We start from the raw sequence: 15,756 nt of genomic DNA, 5'->3' as shown, positions 1-15,756 counted from the left end.
CTGGGGGACTTGGATTTGGGGTTCCTCTTCTGCTTCTCCATCTGCGTTGTCCTCTGCTCTAGCAGGATCCAGGGAGCTGCTTCACGCTGGCCGAGCTGCTCTCCTGGCTGGGGCACCCCCGGGCTCTGCGCTCCTTAAATAGCCCTGGGCAGGGCGGGGCTCTGGGCATCACCGTGGCCCGTGTCACAAAGGGCCCTGGAAGGCACCTGGGATGTCACAAAGGGCCACCATTTAAGCCTCCATTCTCTCTGTCTATCTCCCTTCGGGAGATCTTGCTCCCAGCACCTCCCTGCAGGACTGTGGCACACACAATTACTCCAAAACAAATAAAAGTTACATCAAAAAATAATAAATCATTATAAAATAAAAAATTATTTAAAACTAAAATACAAGAAACTAAATATTATAATAATGATAGTATGTACTCCAATATATAATATTGATAGAAATCTATACCATATATGACAACTACTTATAATATTTAAATATTCCACACGACACCCCGACCTGCGCAGGGCAGAGCCCAGAGGGTTTGGCCGGATGGCCGTGCCGGGGAGGTGTGGGCAGGGGCTTCATGGATGAGGGATGAGGGGGGTCCCTCAGGGCTGTGCCTCAGCCCCGCGGGCTCCGCAGGGTCTGCGTCGATGGCACACAGCGGGGCCAGCGCTCCCGCTGCACGTCGGCAGGGACCGGAGCTGAGCGGGGCAGGTGACACCACGGAAGGACGGGGCCATCCTGAGGCACCTGGACAAGCTGGAGAAGTGGCACCACGAGAACATCAGGAGGTGCCACAAGGCCAGGTGGCAGAACCTGCCCCTGGGTCAGGACAATCCCAGAGTCCTGGAAACATCAAGGCTGGCAGAGACCTGCAGGACCATCCAGTCCCGGCCTCACCAGCACCACCACAATCACCCCCAATCCATGTCCCCAAGGGCCACTTCCAGACCCCTCTGGGACACTTCCAGAGACAGTGACTGCCCCACCTCCCTGGGACACTCATTCCAATGCCTGACCACTCCTGCAGGGAAAAAATTGTTTCTAATCTCTGAGGTCAACCTGCCCTGGTACAGGCCATTTCCTCCCATCCTTTCCCTCGGGCCACGGCAGAACACCCCTCCCCTCAGGGTCTGTCCTGGAGCCTGGCAGAGCCACTGCCTGGCAGCACTGACCCCGTGTCTCAGCTCCCACACTGTTCTCTCCATGGCCTTCCCAGCAAAGCTCACGTGCCCTCAGGGTGAAACACGTTTTCAGGCTGTGTCATGGAGTGTTCACTGAGAGCTACATCAAACTCAGCTGCAGCTTCAGCATCTTCCTCCCTCACAGCTGTTGCCCAAATCAAAACACCTGACACTGTCTACTCCAGAAGGAAGAATTTTATTGCTTCCATCAGCCAGGCTTCCCTGGGAATCACCAACAGGCTGTGCTAGACAGTATCTCTCATGATCTTGCTGAGTTTCTGGATCTTGGACCTTGTTGACATATCCACGAATTTCCTTCAGTTCCTGCCTCAGATCCAAGGGATCTCCGAGCTCCTAAAGCAAAGAAAGAGGGGGAGAGAGCGAAGGAAGCAGCCAGAGCTGCCTCCTGCGCCCCTGGATCCTCCCAGCTGGCAGGAGGATGCCCAGCAGGATGGCCTGGGTGCCTCCCAGCCTTGGGGTCCTCCCCCAGCCTCAGCAAGGTGGATCATCCTCCTCTGGCTCCCTTTCCCTTCCTTCAGGCACAAAGAGCCCCTCCCCGGCCCTGTCGATGATATTCAGGTGTAGAAAAGGAGCCAGCAGCTCCCCCGTGGGGTCCCAAAGCTGAGCTCCTCCCTCCCATCCCGCGGGAGAAGAGCTCCGTGTCCTGCGACAGGGGAAGGCTGTCCGGGAGAAAGAGAAGGCAGAGGGTCCTGCTGTGCAGCTGCCCAGAAACACTCCAGTTAAAGCTGCACACACAGCCCTGCTCTGTGTCAGGAGCACGGGCGGGGCTGGGCAGGAAAGGTTCTTGTCCCCCCCAGCAGAGGCTGGCACTGTGCCCCCCTTAGTTCCAAGCCTTTCTGAGTGCAAGGCAAGCAGTGCCAGAAGGAGAATGGGCAGGCCAAGTGTGACTTTCTTGTCCAGTGGTTCCCACTCCATGCTCTGGGCCAGGCAGATCCGTTGAGGAGGGAATGGCAGTTGCTGTGGCCAATGCCTGGCAAGCGGCGCCATTGGCAGGCTCTGCTTCTGTGGGTGAGAGGAGAGGTTTAGAGAGGTTGAGAGAGCTTGAGAGAGGAGAGGGCAGGGGCAGAGAGGGCAGGGGAGAGGAGGGGAGGGAAGGAGGATTGAGAGGGAAATGGAGAGGAGGGGAGGGGGGAGAGGAGAGGGAGAGGGTAAGCGGGTGAGAGGGAAGGGGAGGAGATGAGAGGGGAAGGGGGAGAGGGGAGAGGGGGGGATTGGAGGGTAGGGGAGGTGTGGGGGTGAGTGTGAGTGCATCCATTATGGAAAGCTCTATGGAGTGCACCCTTACTATGCAATATTTTATAATGTAATGTAATGTGATGTAATATAATATGATATAATATATTCTATATACTATACTACTATTATACTGAAATGTTCCTAATATGTGTATTCCTTAGTTCCTCTCTATGCCTATTTCATAGTATTATAAACAGAGTAACCTATTTTCCTAATCTCAATTAATTAATACACATGAAGTGTCTAAATGACTTAGTGGATTTGGGATAAAGGGAAGGGTGAAAGGGAAGAGAGAAAGGAAGAGATGACTTTACGAGGGAGAGAGAGGGAAAGGGAGAGGAAAAAGAGATGCCAAGTTCTTCTTCCAATGTCCCAGTTGCAGCAGTTCAATCTGGCAAGAAAGACAAAGGAAAAGTTCTAAAAGCCACCCAGCCTTGTGAGTGAGAACTGCCCTGAGACAGGCAGCAAAAGTGAGAAGTGATTGACTTGTTGGTTGGAAGGATGTCAGTGTTGGAAGAACAGCCCTGACTCGTGTGTCTGTCTGGCTCAGCTGTTCCCTTTGGGGTTCTGAAGGCCCAATCAAACTCCCACTCCATCCCTAGGGAGGGACGTGCCCCTGCAGGGCACTGGAGGATGTGCAGCCCCAGGAAATGCCTTTCCTGGAGGAACAAGGGCCTGAGGGCACACTCTGAGTTCCACCTTCTCCCATTGTTCTCAAAGAAGGCAGAAGGGGGTGAGCACCCTCAGACCGTGCTGGGCTGATTTCTCTGCAGGTTGTGCCAGGAGCAATCAGGGAGCTCTTGTTTTACATCTTCAGACCTGATCACAGCTCAGTATTGTCTGAGTCCAAAGCTGTAGTTAAACACTATTGCAGAGATGGGACTGCCACCACATTCCACTGTTTTCTATTGAGGGGGAGCCCTTACAACTTGTGTTATTATAAATAAGTGCTTTTCTAACAACTCTGTGCATTTAGCAACCAAATTCAACCCTCTTACCCAGGGATATTTGATGCAGCTGCTTGTGTGTCCAAGGTGGAGCACAATCTTCTTTCTCCTGGGTAGGAGATGGCTCAGGACTCAGCCAACTCCAAGGCTGGGAGAAGCACAAGACACCTTCTCAAAGCAGGATGGAAATTCTGCTTTTTCATGTGGCAAACACACGATGCTGACATTGTTACTCCAGCATTTAACTCACTGCCTTGTCTGTAGCTTTGGCTGGAATCGTTGTCAGTTTGGGGGTTAATGGGCAATGCTCATCTAAAGGAGATTGACATCATTTTTACCTGGACTTTGGATCCTCTTCACCAGGCCTGATGCTGGTGGCACAATCCTGAGGGAAAGCTGGAATTGCAATTCCTGAGTGAGGGAAGGGAGAGAAACCCCCCCAGCAGAAAGAGCTTGACATCACCAGGGGTGACCAGGGGCCCAGGAGCAGGGGTGGGGATTCCCTGGAATGTGGCATTACCTGAACTGGGCTCAGGGCTCAGGCAGCAGGACCACTTCTCGGGCAAGTGCTCGATGCCCTCCGGGAGCTTCTGCCACTCAGACAGGCGTGAGCCACGTCTGGGCTGGGGTGTCCTGGGGGGGAAACAACATCAGGCCTGGCACAGGAAAGGCTCATTCCCACGACTGAGTGAAAAACAACAACAACAGGAGGTGGTTGGCACTCACTGCATCTCCTCAACTGGCAGAGCCAAGGGATCTTCCTCCTCCTTCTTCCTTTTCCTGTCATTCCAGGAATCACTGAGCTTCTCTTCCAGGGCTCCCCTGGTGAGTCTACAAGGAAATGATTTGAAAAGGCCACCTGAAATAATCCAATTCTAGCACAACAAGAACCTTTATAAACTCCAGTGACAGAATAAGTGTATGACCCACTTCAATCTCTCAGTTACCTCTTCCTGGGTGGAATGTGGTTGGTATGCACGGAATCTATTCCAGGAGGATTCCTCACAGAACAGAGGACAGAACAGACTCCAGACTTTATTGCCTGTATCTTGGAGAGCAAAGCAAGAAGATGTTCCACAATTAGTACCAAAGGTGTGTCTGACTGGAGCCGCTCAAGCTCCACCTCAAGGTCAGTCCCACTCATTGAGTCATTATCAAGAAAGTGCTGGAAAAGCAGGATTCAGTAACTGCTAAGGATGCAAAGGGGAGGGTCTGGGATGTTAGGAAAGGGTCAGTGGAACTCTGGCAACACGTGCAGGGGGCAGGAGGAACAGGGAGGAACAAGCAGGGGGTACACAAGGTAAAGGTATGGAAGGAGCTGGTTGCATGTAAATCAGGGCTGGGCAGTAACCATGAGCTTTCATTCTTCCTATTTAGAGCAGAAGGGTTTATCAAGTATTTCAGAGTGGGCAACACCATTAGATAGGAAATATAAATTCAAATACCTGTGTTCATTTGTGGTGTCAAAATCCTGTGAGTACTGAGTCGGGTTTAGGAAGTTGCAGTGTCAATGCACTTCATGTCATGTCAGTCCAAATCCAGTGTCAATCCAGCTGATGGGATGTCAGTCCTTGTTGAGTGTCAGTCCGGCTGAGTCATGTCCAGGGTGCTGGGCTTGCTGGGGGTCCCTTTCCATGGACAGGGTTCCCCCCTGAAGGTGGTTTTGCCCTTCTGTCCCAATTAGTTCTCTTCTTTCAGTCATTCCTGAAACAGGTCTGAGGTTTGGGGGTCTCTGGTGCTCTTGAGCCCCTCCAGTCCACGGCCACTTCTTGGCCCCGTTCCTGCCCTTGTGCTGTGCCGTCTTGTGCTGATCTCTGGGAAGTGCACCAGGGATGTTTGTCCTGGCAAATGCTGCCCGCCCTGCCATGTCTGGGGCGGGCCTGGCCCTGGGGGAGGGCCTAATCCTCGGGTTGTCCCTCCAGGCAGGAGCGGAAGAGCCTGCCCAGAGCCCGCAGTGCCCGTCTGAGGCGGGAGGGACGTTTCTTGGGGGCAGCCACATCCCCTCTGGGGGCAGCCACATCCCCTCTGGGGGCAGCCATATCCCCTCTGGGGACAGCCACATACCCTCTGGGGGCAGCCACATCCCCTCTGGGGGCAGCCATATCCCCTCTGGGGACAGCCACATCCCCTCTGGGGACAGCCACATCCCTTCTGGGGACAGCCATATCCCCTCTGGGGGCCTGGGGCTGCAGCTGGGGAGGGGAGGCCCAGCCTGGCACTCGTCTGCATGGTTGGTTCACACGGAGCTCAGCCCATGCCTGGCGAGGGGCGGGCACTGACAGCCTTTCCTCTCTCTCTTCTGCTTGGGGCAGCTCCAGGACACTCAGTTCTTCCCACTCGTCGTCCTCCTGCCGAAAGGGCTTGACCTCAATGGTGTGGACAGTCACATGTTGTTGCCAGTCCTGCAGTTCCAGCTCTCTGTCGCTGTCATCTTCCCACCGGGATGGCACTGAGCCTCTGTGTTCTTCCCAGTCGGAAAACTCTTGTCCCATGGAGCTGTCCTCATGGGAAAACTCTTTGCCAGGGGAGTCCTCCCAGCTGGACAGCAGGTCCTGGTAGCTACTGAAATGTCCAGGGGACTCCTCCTCCTCCTGGCTGAAGGATTCAGAGCTGGACCGTACCTGTGGGCTGCGACCTCCTTTTCCTTCTGACTGCTCTTCCTGTTTGGAGTGCTCCTTGTCGCTCAGTCCTTGGGAGCCACTCACTTCTCTCTGGGTCAGCTCTTCCTTGATGTTTCCTTCACACTCATCCTGCCGCCGAAAGGGCTTGACCTCAATGGTGTGGACGGTCACGTGTTGTTGCCAGTACTGCAGTGCCAGCTCTCTGTCCCTCTCATCTTCCCACCGGCATAGCACTGAGCCTCCATGTTCTTCCCAGCTGGAGCTACTTCCTTCTCCTTGGGACAGCTCTTGCTTGATGTTTTCCTCCCAGTCAGACACTTCCTGGTAGCTCTTCCCTTCTCCTTGGGGCTCCTCTTCCTCAGTGTATTCTTCCCAGTCAGACAGTTTTTGGTCGGCCTTGCCTTGCCCAGGGAACAGCTCCTGCTCAGGGAGGTCTTCCCCTTGGGACACTTGTTGGCATGTGTTATTTTCTTGGGACAGCTCCTGGTCTTCCTCATCTTCCCACTGGGAAGCCTCTTGGTCAACGTGGTATGTCCAGTGTATCCCTTCCCCAGCCGGGGCCCCCTCCTGGGTCTCTTGCAGTGCCTGGACTGATTCCCCCTCTGCCTCCTTGTCTTCTTCCTGCTCACTGAGGATCTGGGTTCGCACCTCAGGAGCCGAGGGGCTGGAGGGGGAGCAGAGGCTCTGTGGGGCAGGGACTGGGCTCTCTGGGGCAGGAACTGGGCTCTCTTCCCTTTCTTCTGAAACTGTTGTTACCACCTCTGCAGCCCTGCTCTGCTCCAGGTGTCCCTGTGCCTGCAGCTGCTGGATGGATCTCCTGAGCTCAAGCTCAGCCTGGCTCAGGATCTCAGTGCTGATGAGCCCAGCAAAGTCCAGCAGGGCCTGGCTGCCCTCTGAGGGTCGCTGTGGGGCAGAGACTGGGCTATTCTCCCCAACTACTAGAACTGTTGTTACCATCTCTGCAGCCCTGCTCTGCTCCAGCTCTCTCTGTGCCGGAAGCTGCTGGATGGATCTCCTGAGCTCACGCTCAGCCTGGCTCAGGATCTCAGTCCTGATGCGATCAGCAAAGTCCAGCAGGGCGTGGCTCCTCTCTGAGGGGCCCTGTGGGGCAGGAACTGGGCTGTCTTCCCTTTCTACTGGAACTGTTGTTACCACCTCTGCAGCCATGGTTTGCTCCAGGTGTCCCTGTGCCTGCAGCTGCTGGACGGATCTCCGGAGCTCAAGCTCAGCCTGGCTCAGGATCTCAGTGCTGATGAGCTCAGCGAAGTCCAGCAGGGCCTGGCTGCCCTCTGAGGGGCCCTGTGGGGCAGGAACTGGGCCCTGTGGGGCAGGGACTGGGCTCTGTGGGGCAAGGACTGGGCTCTCTTCCCTTTCTGATGGAACTGTTCTCACCATCTCTGCAACCCTGCTCTGCTCCACATCTCTCTCTTCCTCCAGCTCCTGCCTCACTCTCTGCACCTCAAGCAGAGCATTGCCCAGCATCTCACTGAAGATCTGACGCTCTGCCTCCATCAGGGCCGGGATGCCATCTGAGATACTCTCCAGAGTATTGACTGGGGTCTGTGGCAATTCTGGGCTAACTGTTCTCACTGACTCTGCAGTCAGGCTTTCTTCCAGCTCTCTCTCTTCCTCCTCCTGCTGGCTGGATCCCTGGAGCTCAAGCTCAGCCTGGCTCAGGATCTCACTGGACATGTGTCTTGGTTTGAGATAAGCAACTGCCAACCCCCCCAAGCACAGAGAGAAAAGCCTCCCTCCTAACACCAGGGAAAGGGAGGAAAAGAGAGGGGAAAGAAAAAAAAACACTTCAAACTGCATTTATACTAAATCTACATATATTTTTCACAGAAAGAAAGAGACAATTAGAAGAGAGTACAAATATACACTCACACAAGTCTACAACAACAAGTTCCCCACGTCAACTTCTTAACAAACACACAAATTCTACTGTCTTAACTACACATTACTTAAGAAGAAGCTTATTCTCCAGGGAGACAAACCCAAGCAGAAAGGAGAGACCCAGAACAACACATTTTACTTTCCTGAGGTACCCTGTGAGCCAGTGGTGGGCCTGGTCCTCTCCATCCCCCCTGGGACAGCATCGTGCGTCCTCTCCAGAGGAGGGCTGAGAAGCGACTGCCTTAACCACTCCCACACTGGTTCCTGCTTCCCTGGAGATGATGTCATAATGTGGTATGGAATACAAACTTACTGGCTAGAAGAGGTCAGCTGTTAGCTCAGCCCAGCTCAAGTCAGCTGACAGCTCCGGCCTAGTCCACACTTCAGAGCCCAAATCTAGGCCCACCTGGGTGAACCCATAACAACATGTCCTGGTTTGCGTCCAGCAGGGCCTGGCTGCCCTCTGAGCGGCCCTGTGGGACAGGAACTGGGCCCTGTGGGGCAGGGACTGGGCTGTGTGGGGCAAGGACTGGGCTCTCTTCCCTTTCTGATGGAACTGTTCTCACCATCTCTGCAACCCTGCTCTGCTCCACATCTCTCTCTTCCTCCAGCTCCTGCCTCACTCTCTGCACCTCAAGCAGAGCATTGCCCAGCATCTCACTGAAGATCTGACGCTCTGCCTCCATCAGGGCCGGGATGCCATCTGAGATACTCTCCAGAGTATTGACTGGGGTCTGTGGCAATTCTGGGCTAACTGTTCTCACTGACTCTGCAGTCAGGCTTTCTTCCAGCTCTCTCTCTTCCTCCTCCTGCTGGCTGGATCCCTGGAGCTCAAGCTCAGCCTGGCTCAGGATCTCACTGGACATGTGTCTTGGTTTGAGATAAGCAACTGCCAACCCCCCCAAGCACAGAGAGAAAAGCCTCCCTCCTAACACCAGGGAAAGGGAGGAAAAGAGAGGGGAAAGAAAAAAAAACACTTCAAACTGCATTTATACTAAATCTACATATATTTTTCACAGAAAGAAAGAGACAATTAGAAGAGAGTACAAATATACACTCACACAAGTCTACAACAACAAGTTCCCCACGTCAACTTCTTAACAAACACACAAATTCTACTGTCTTAACTACACATTACTTAAGAAGAAGCTTATTCTCCAGGGAGACAAACCCAAGCAGAAAGGAGAGACCCAGAACAACACATTTTACTTTCCTGAGGTACCCTGTGAGCCAGTGGTGGGCCTGGTCCTCTCCATCCCCCCTGGGACAGCATCGTGCGTCCTCTCCAGAGGAGGGCTGAGAAGCGACTGCCTTAACCACTCCCACACTGGTTCCTGCTTCCCTGGAGATGATGTCATAATGTGGTATGGAATACAAACTTACTGGCTAGAAGAGGTCAGCTGTTAGCTCAGCCCAGCTCAAGTCAGCTGACAGCTCCGGCCTAGTCCACACTTCAGAGCCCAAATCTAGGCCCACCTGGGTGAACCCATAACAACATGTCCTGGTTTGCGTCCAGCAGGGCCTGGCTGCCCTCTGAGCGGCCCTGTGGGACAGGAACTGGGCCCTGTGGGGCAGGGACTGGGCTGTGTGGGGCAAGGACTGGGCTCTCTTCCCTTTCTGATGGAACTGTTCTCACCATCTCTGCAACCCTGCTCTGCTCCACATCTCTCTCTTCCTCCAGCTCCTGCCTCACTCTCTGCACCTCAAGCAGAGCATTGCCCAGCATCTCACTGAAGATCTGACGCTCTGCCTCCATCAGGGCCGGGATGCCATCTGAGATACTCTCCAGAGTATTGACTGGGGTCTGTGGCAATTCTGGGCTAACTGTTCTCACTGACTCTGCAGTCAGGCTTTCTTCCAGCTCTCTCTCTTCCTCCTCCTGCTGGCTGGATCCCTGGAGCTCAAGCTCAGCCTGGCTCAGGATCTCACTGGACATGTGTCTTGGTTTGAGATAAGCAACTGCCAACCCCCCCAAGCACAGAGAGAAAAGCCTCCCTCCTAACACCAGGGAAAGGGAGGAAAAGAGAGGGGAAAGAAAAAAAAACACTTCAAACTGCATTTATACTAAATCTACATATATTTTTCACAGAAAGAAAGAGACAATTAGAAGAGAGTACAAATATACACTCACACAAGTCTACAACAACAAGTTCCCCACGTCAACTTCTTAACAAACACACAAATTCTACTGTCTTAACTACACATTACTTAAGAAGAAGCTTATTCTCCAGGGAGACAAACCCAAGCAGAAAGGAGAGACCCAGAACAACACATTTTACTTTCCTGAGGTACCCTGTGAGCCAGTGGTGGGCCTGGTCCTCTCCATCCCCCCTGGGACAGCATCGTGCGTCCTCTCCAGAGGAGGGCTGAGAAGCGACTGCCTTAACCACTCCCACACTGGTTCCTGCTTCCCTGGAGATGATGTCATAATGTGGTATGGAATACAAACTTACTGGCTAGAAGAGGTCAGCTGTTAGCTCAGCCCAGCTCAAGTCAGCTGACAGCTCCGGCCTAGTCCACACTTCAGAGCCCAAATCTAGGCCCACCTGGGTGAACCCATAACATTCTCCACCCCTTATTCCATACCATATTATGTCACTCATATCTTAGGTTCTCATGCTTAAACACTCTTTGCTTTTCCAGGGCTGTTTTCCACCCCTCCATAATGTGGCTAAGAGTCCATTAGGATGGGGTAGATATTTCAGATGGGAAAAAAGCAGGCCAACTCAGGTCATCTTATCTGATGGTTCATGTCTTTCAGTAGGGTTACCATCCTCTCTTCAGGAGTCTCTAGTTTCCCACTGGGGTTAAACTAGTGTTCACAGTCAGATCCACCCCTTGGCCTCATCCACCTACAGGTGGCCTGAGGCATCATAGGCCCACTGAGCCAGGAACAACCCTCCCCCAGCCAGTCCAGGGTGTGATGTTCTTCATTGGCTCGGCTCTTGGGCACATCAACACTCACACGATGGGTTTTCAATGATTCAACTCAAACGGCAGTGTCCCACTACACATCAACAGCTTATGCAGGCTTCTCTTCATGTCTTTCTCCTCGGTCACACAGAAGTACTACAGTTCACCATGTGACCCATCCCCCTTAGCAGCAGTCCTAACAGCTTTGGCAGCCTTGGAAGCAGCCCCGACAGCAGCACAAGCAAGCAGCAGAGGCAGAAGCAGCCCCGGCGGCTCGCCAGCCCTGACTCGCTTGCAGCCCTGGCTCAGCTCGCAGCCTCTCACGGCTCGCGGCCTCTCATGGCTCGCAGCCTCTCAGGGCTCACAGCCTCTCACGGCTCGTGGCCTCTCAGGGCTCGTGGCCTCTCACAGCTCACAGCCTCTCACGGCTCGCAGCCTCCCCCGGCTCGCTCGCAGCCCTGGCGGCAGCCCCGCCAGCGACAGCTCTGGCTCCTGCGGGTCGCTCAGCACTGCGGGCGCTGGTTCCGGGCGCCGCATCTGTTGGGTTCTCTGCAGGGGGTTCCGCAGCTCCTCTTTTCCTCGTTCACTGGGGTCTCACAATGGCAAGCACGCTTCACAACTGTGGATAACCTTAAGAATAGTGTTCACGGTTAAATCCACCCCTCGACTTTATCCACCTACAGGTGGCCTGAGGCACGATGGGCCCATCGAGCCAGGAACACCTCCTCCCCATGCCAGTCCAGGTGAGATGCTCCTCATCAGCTCCTGGGCACATCAGCATTCACATGATGAGTCCTCAGGGATTCAACTCAAACAGCCGTGTCTTGCCACACACGAACAGCTACATGGGCCCCTCTCTCTTTTCTGCAGTGGCTGCATTCACAGCAGGCACCAGTCGAGCTGTTTGAACTCACAAAGACAGTGAAACAGTGAAAACGAGCATTCAACAGCAAGGGAGAGTTGTTTACATTTTCTGTTCTGGATGTACTTAAACAAGGCACTTATCAATCTATGTTTCTACAACAATCCTCCCGGGAAGCCTGCCAAGATCCTGGGACACCCGCCAAGGTCCTCCGTCGCTCCCGAGTTTCCCGGCCAACGCACCAGTAACTGTCTTGGTTTGAGATAAGCAACTGCCAACCCCCCCAAGCACAGAGAGAAAAGCCTCCCTCCTAACACCAGGGAAAGGGAGGAAAAGAGAGGGGAAAGAAAAAAAAACACTTCAAACTGCATTTATACTAAATCTACATATATTTTTCACAGAAAGAAAGAGACAATTAGAAGAGAGTACAAATATACACTCACACAAGTCTACAACAACAAGTTCCCCACGTCAACTTCTTAACAAACACACAAATTCTACTGTCTTAACTACACATTACTTAAGAAGAAGCTTATTCTCCAGGGAGACAAACCCAAGCAGAAAGGAGAGACCCAGAACAACACATTTTACTTTCCTGAGGTACCCTGTGAGCCAGTGGTGGGCCTGGTCCTCTCCATCCCCCCTGGGACAGCATCGTGCGTCCTCTCCAGAGGAGGGCTGAGAAGCGACTGCCTTAACCACTCCCACACTGGTTCCTGCTTCCCTGGAGATGATGTCATAATGTGGTATGGAATACAAACTTACTGGCTAGAAGAGGTCAGCTGTTAGCTCAGCCCAGCTCAAGTCAGCTGACAGCTCCGGCCTAGTCCACACTTCAGAGCCCAAATCTAGGCCCACCTGGGTGAACCCATAACAACATGTCCTGGTTTGCGTCCAGCAGGGCCTGGCTGCCCTCTGAGCGGCCCTGTGGGACAGGAACTGGGCCCTGTGGGGCAGGGACTGGGCTGTGTGGGGCAAGGACTGGGCTCTCTTCCCTTTCTGATGGAACTGTTCTCACCATCTCTGCAACCCTGCTCTGCTCCACATCTCTCTCTTCCTCCAGCTCCTGGCTCACTCTCTGCACCTCAAGCAGAGCATTGCCCAGCATCTCACTGAAGATCTGACGCTCTGCCTCCATCAGGGCCGGGATGCCATCTGAGATACTCTCCAGAGTATTGACTGGGGTCTGTGGCAATTCTGGGCTAACTGTTCTCACTGACTCTGCAGTCAGGCTTTCTTCCAGCTCTCTCTCTTCCTCCTCCTGCTGGCTGGATCCCTGGAGCTCAAGCTCAGCCTGGCTCAGGATCTCACTGGACATGTCCTGGTTTGCGTCCAGCAGGGCCTGGCTGCCCTCTGAGGGGCTCTGTGGGACAGGGACCGGTGTAGTGTCCGTGGGACTCAGCGGTGCAGGAGCTGAGCTGGGCAGCTCAGGGGCTGCCTCTCCTGCCACCTCTGTGCCCACACTGCTGGGAGAGCTGGACCCCTCCTGGGGAACAGTGTGGGCGTCCTCCTCGTTCACTGGGCCCAAGGCATTGTCACAGACATTGCAGGTGACATCCTCTTTCCTCTGGGACAGCTCTGGGCCCATCTCACCTTCCCCTTGGGACAGCTCCTGGACACTGTAGTCTGTCCCTTGGCACGGCTCTGGGTTTGTCTCACCTTCCCCTCGGGACAGCTCTTCCTCCATGCAAGACTTCCAGTCTTTCCCCTCCCCAGCCAAGGCCCCCTCCTCAGTCTCTTGCACTGCCAGCAGTGACTCCCCCTCTGTCTCCTCCTGCTGCCCACTGAGGGCTTGGCCTTGCACCTCAGGAGTCGAGGGGCTGGAGGGGGAGCAGGGGCTCTGTGGGGCAGGAACTGGGCTCTCTTCCCTTTCTGATGGAACTGTTCCCACCATCTCTGCAGCCCTGCTCTGCTCCAGCTCTCTCTGTTCCTCCAGCTCCTGGCTCAGTCTCTGCACCTCAAGCAGAGCATTGCTCTGTGGGGCAGGGACATCGCTCTCTGTCCCTGCTGATGGCTCCTGCTCTCCAAAGGCTGGAGAACCTTCTGCCTTTTCCTCCTCAGCACTGAGAGGCCCCTGGGGCTCCTTCTCCTCCTCAGCAGCTCTGGCTGGGGCAGCAGCTGCTGGCTCAGTGTCCGTGGGACTCAGCGGGGCAGGAGCTGAGCTGGGCAGCTCAGGGGCTGCCTCTCCTGCCACCTCTGTGCCCACACTGCTGGGAGAGCTGGGCCCCTCCTGGGGACAAGTCTGGGAGTCCCCAGCATTCCCAGGGTGTAAAGCTTTGTCCCAGGTGGTACAACCAACATCAGCTCCCCATCGGGACAGCTTTTTCTCCCTCACATCTCTCTCCCTTTGGGGCAGCTTCTGGGCACTGTAGTTTTGGATTGGGTCTTGGTCTCTTACATCTCTGCTCTGGGACAGCTCCTTTCCTCTTACATCTTCTTCCCATGAGGGGAGTTCCCTGGGTCTCTGAACTCTCCTCAAGGTCAGCTCTGTCCCTCTCACATCTTCCTCCAATGAGGAAAGATCCCTGGGTCTCTGAACTCTCCTCAGGATCTGGTCTTGGCCTCTCAGTTCTTCTCCCCATTCGGACAGCCATTGAGGTGGCTTTTTTTCTTCCAAATGGGACAGCTCTTGGACTGTCACACTTTCTTCCCATTGGGTCACCTCTGTGTACCTCACACCGCCTTCTTCCCATTGGTGCAGCTCCTGGACTGTCACCTTTTCTTCCCGTTGGTGCAGCTCTGGTTGTCTCCTGTCATGCCACTGGGAGAGTTCCCGGACTGTCACCTTTTCTTCCCTCTGGTAGAGCTCTCGCTGTCTCCTGGCTCTCCGCTGGGAACGTTCTCGGACTGTCACTTCTTCTTCCCATTGGTAGAGCTCTTGGAGTGTCACATCTTGGCTTCTGGTGACATCGCCAGACCGGGAGAGCTCTTGATCCTTGTCGTCATTCCAGTCTTTGTCCATGTCAAGAAAGGTCCCCTCCTCAGTCAGGGACAGTGGCAGGTCTGACTCGCCCACTGCCCCCTCCCACTGCCCGCTGAGTGCCTGGTCTTCCATCCAGCTGGGCAAGGGGCTGGGGGACTTGGATTTGGGGTTCCTCTTCTGCTTCTCCATCTGCGTTGTCCTCTGCTCTAGCAGGATCCAGGGAGCTGCTTCACGCTGGCCGAGCTGCTCTCCTGGCTGGGGCACCCCCGGGCTCTGCGCTCCTTAAATAGCCCTGGGCAGGGCGGGGCTCTGGGCATCACCGTGGCCCGTGTCACAAAGGGCCCTGGAAGGCACCTGGGATGTCACAAAGGGCCACCATTTAAGCCTCCATTCTCTCTGTCTATCTCCCTTCGGGAGATCTTGCTCCCAGCACCTCCCTGCAGGACTGTGGCACACACAATTACTCCAAAACAAATAAAAGTTACATCAAAAAATAATAAATCATTATAAAATAAAAAATTATTTAAAACTAAAATACAAGAAACTAAATATTATAATAATGATAGTATGTACTCCAATATATAATATTGATAGAAATCTATACCATATATGACAACTACTTATAATATTTAAATATTCCACACGACACCCCGACCTGCGCAGGGCAGAGCCCAGAGGGTTTGGCCGGATGGCCGTGCCGGGGAGGTGTGGGCAGGGGCTTCATGGATGAGGGATGAGGGGGGTCCCTCAGGGCTGTGCCTCAGCCCCGCGGGCTCCGCAGGGTCTGCGTCGATGGCACACAGCGGGGCCAGCGCTCCCGCTGCACGTCGGCAGGGACCGGAGCTGAGCGGGGCAGGTGACACCACGGAAGGACGGGGCCATCCTGAGGCACCTGGACAAGCTGGAGAAGTGGCACCACGAGAACATCAGGAGGTGCCACAAGGCCAGGTGGCAGAACCTGCCCCTGGGTCAGGACAATCCCAGAGTCCTGGAAACATCAAGGCTGGCAGAGACCTGCAGGACCATCCAGTCCCGGCCTCACCAGCACCACCACAATCACCCCCAATCCATGTCCCCAAGGGCCACTTCCAGACCCCTCTGGGACACTTCCAGAGACAGTGACTGCCCCACCTCCCTGGGACACTCATTCCAATGCCTG

The 15,756-nt window shown here is 54.4% G+C and overlaps 1 protein-coding gene across 1 annotated transcript; it reads right to left on the bottom strand.

Moving 5' to 3' along the window:
* Positions 1-612: 612 nt before the first annotated feature.
* Positions 613-14,786, bottom strand: LOC139678267 (trichohyalin-like). Its single transcript, XM_071568998.1, has 8 exons — positions 12,693-14,786; positions 9,536-9,793; positions 8,466-8,723; positions 7,396-7,653; positions 6,958-7,302; positions 5,641-6,687; positions 1,416-1,532; positions 613-753 (listed from the first exon to the last, which is right to left on the bottom strand). Exons 1-8 carry the CDS (start codon positions 14,784-14,786, stop codon positions 613-615), a joined length of 4,518 nt encoding a protein of 1,505 aa, XP_071425099.1.
* Between the last annotated feature and the right edge of the window lie 970 nt (positions 14,787-15,756).

This window comes from Pithys albifrons, chromosome 1 (genome assembly GCF_047495875.1).
Source record: "Pithys albifrons albifrons isolate INPA30051 chromosome 1, PitAlb_v1, whole genome shotgun sequence".
Classification (NCBI taxonomy): domain Eukaryota; kingdom Metazoa; phylum Chordata; class Aves; order Passeriformes; family Thamnophilidae; genus Pithys; species Pithys albifrons.
The sequence above is the reverse complement of the archived record's forward strand: the minus strand, read 5'-3'. Positions and strand labels throughout refer to the sequence as shown.

Excerpts from the sequence above, each read along its gene's own strand:
- LOC139678267 (XM_071568998.1), bottom strand. The coding sequence starts at position 14,786 with ATGGAGAAGCAGAAGAGGAACCCCAAATCCAAGTCCCCCAGCCCCTTG. Across the intron at positions 8,724-9,535 it reads AGAGCAGGGTTGCAGAGATG|GGATCCAGCCAGCAGGAGGA; the intron begins GTGAGAACAGTT and ends CTTGAGCTCCAG. Across the intron at positions 1,533-5,640 it reads CAGTGCCCGCCCCTCGCCAG|GAGCTCGGAGATCCCTTGGA; the intron begins GCATGGGCTGAG and ends TCTTTGCTTTAG.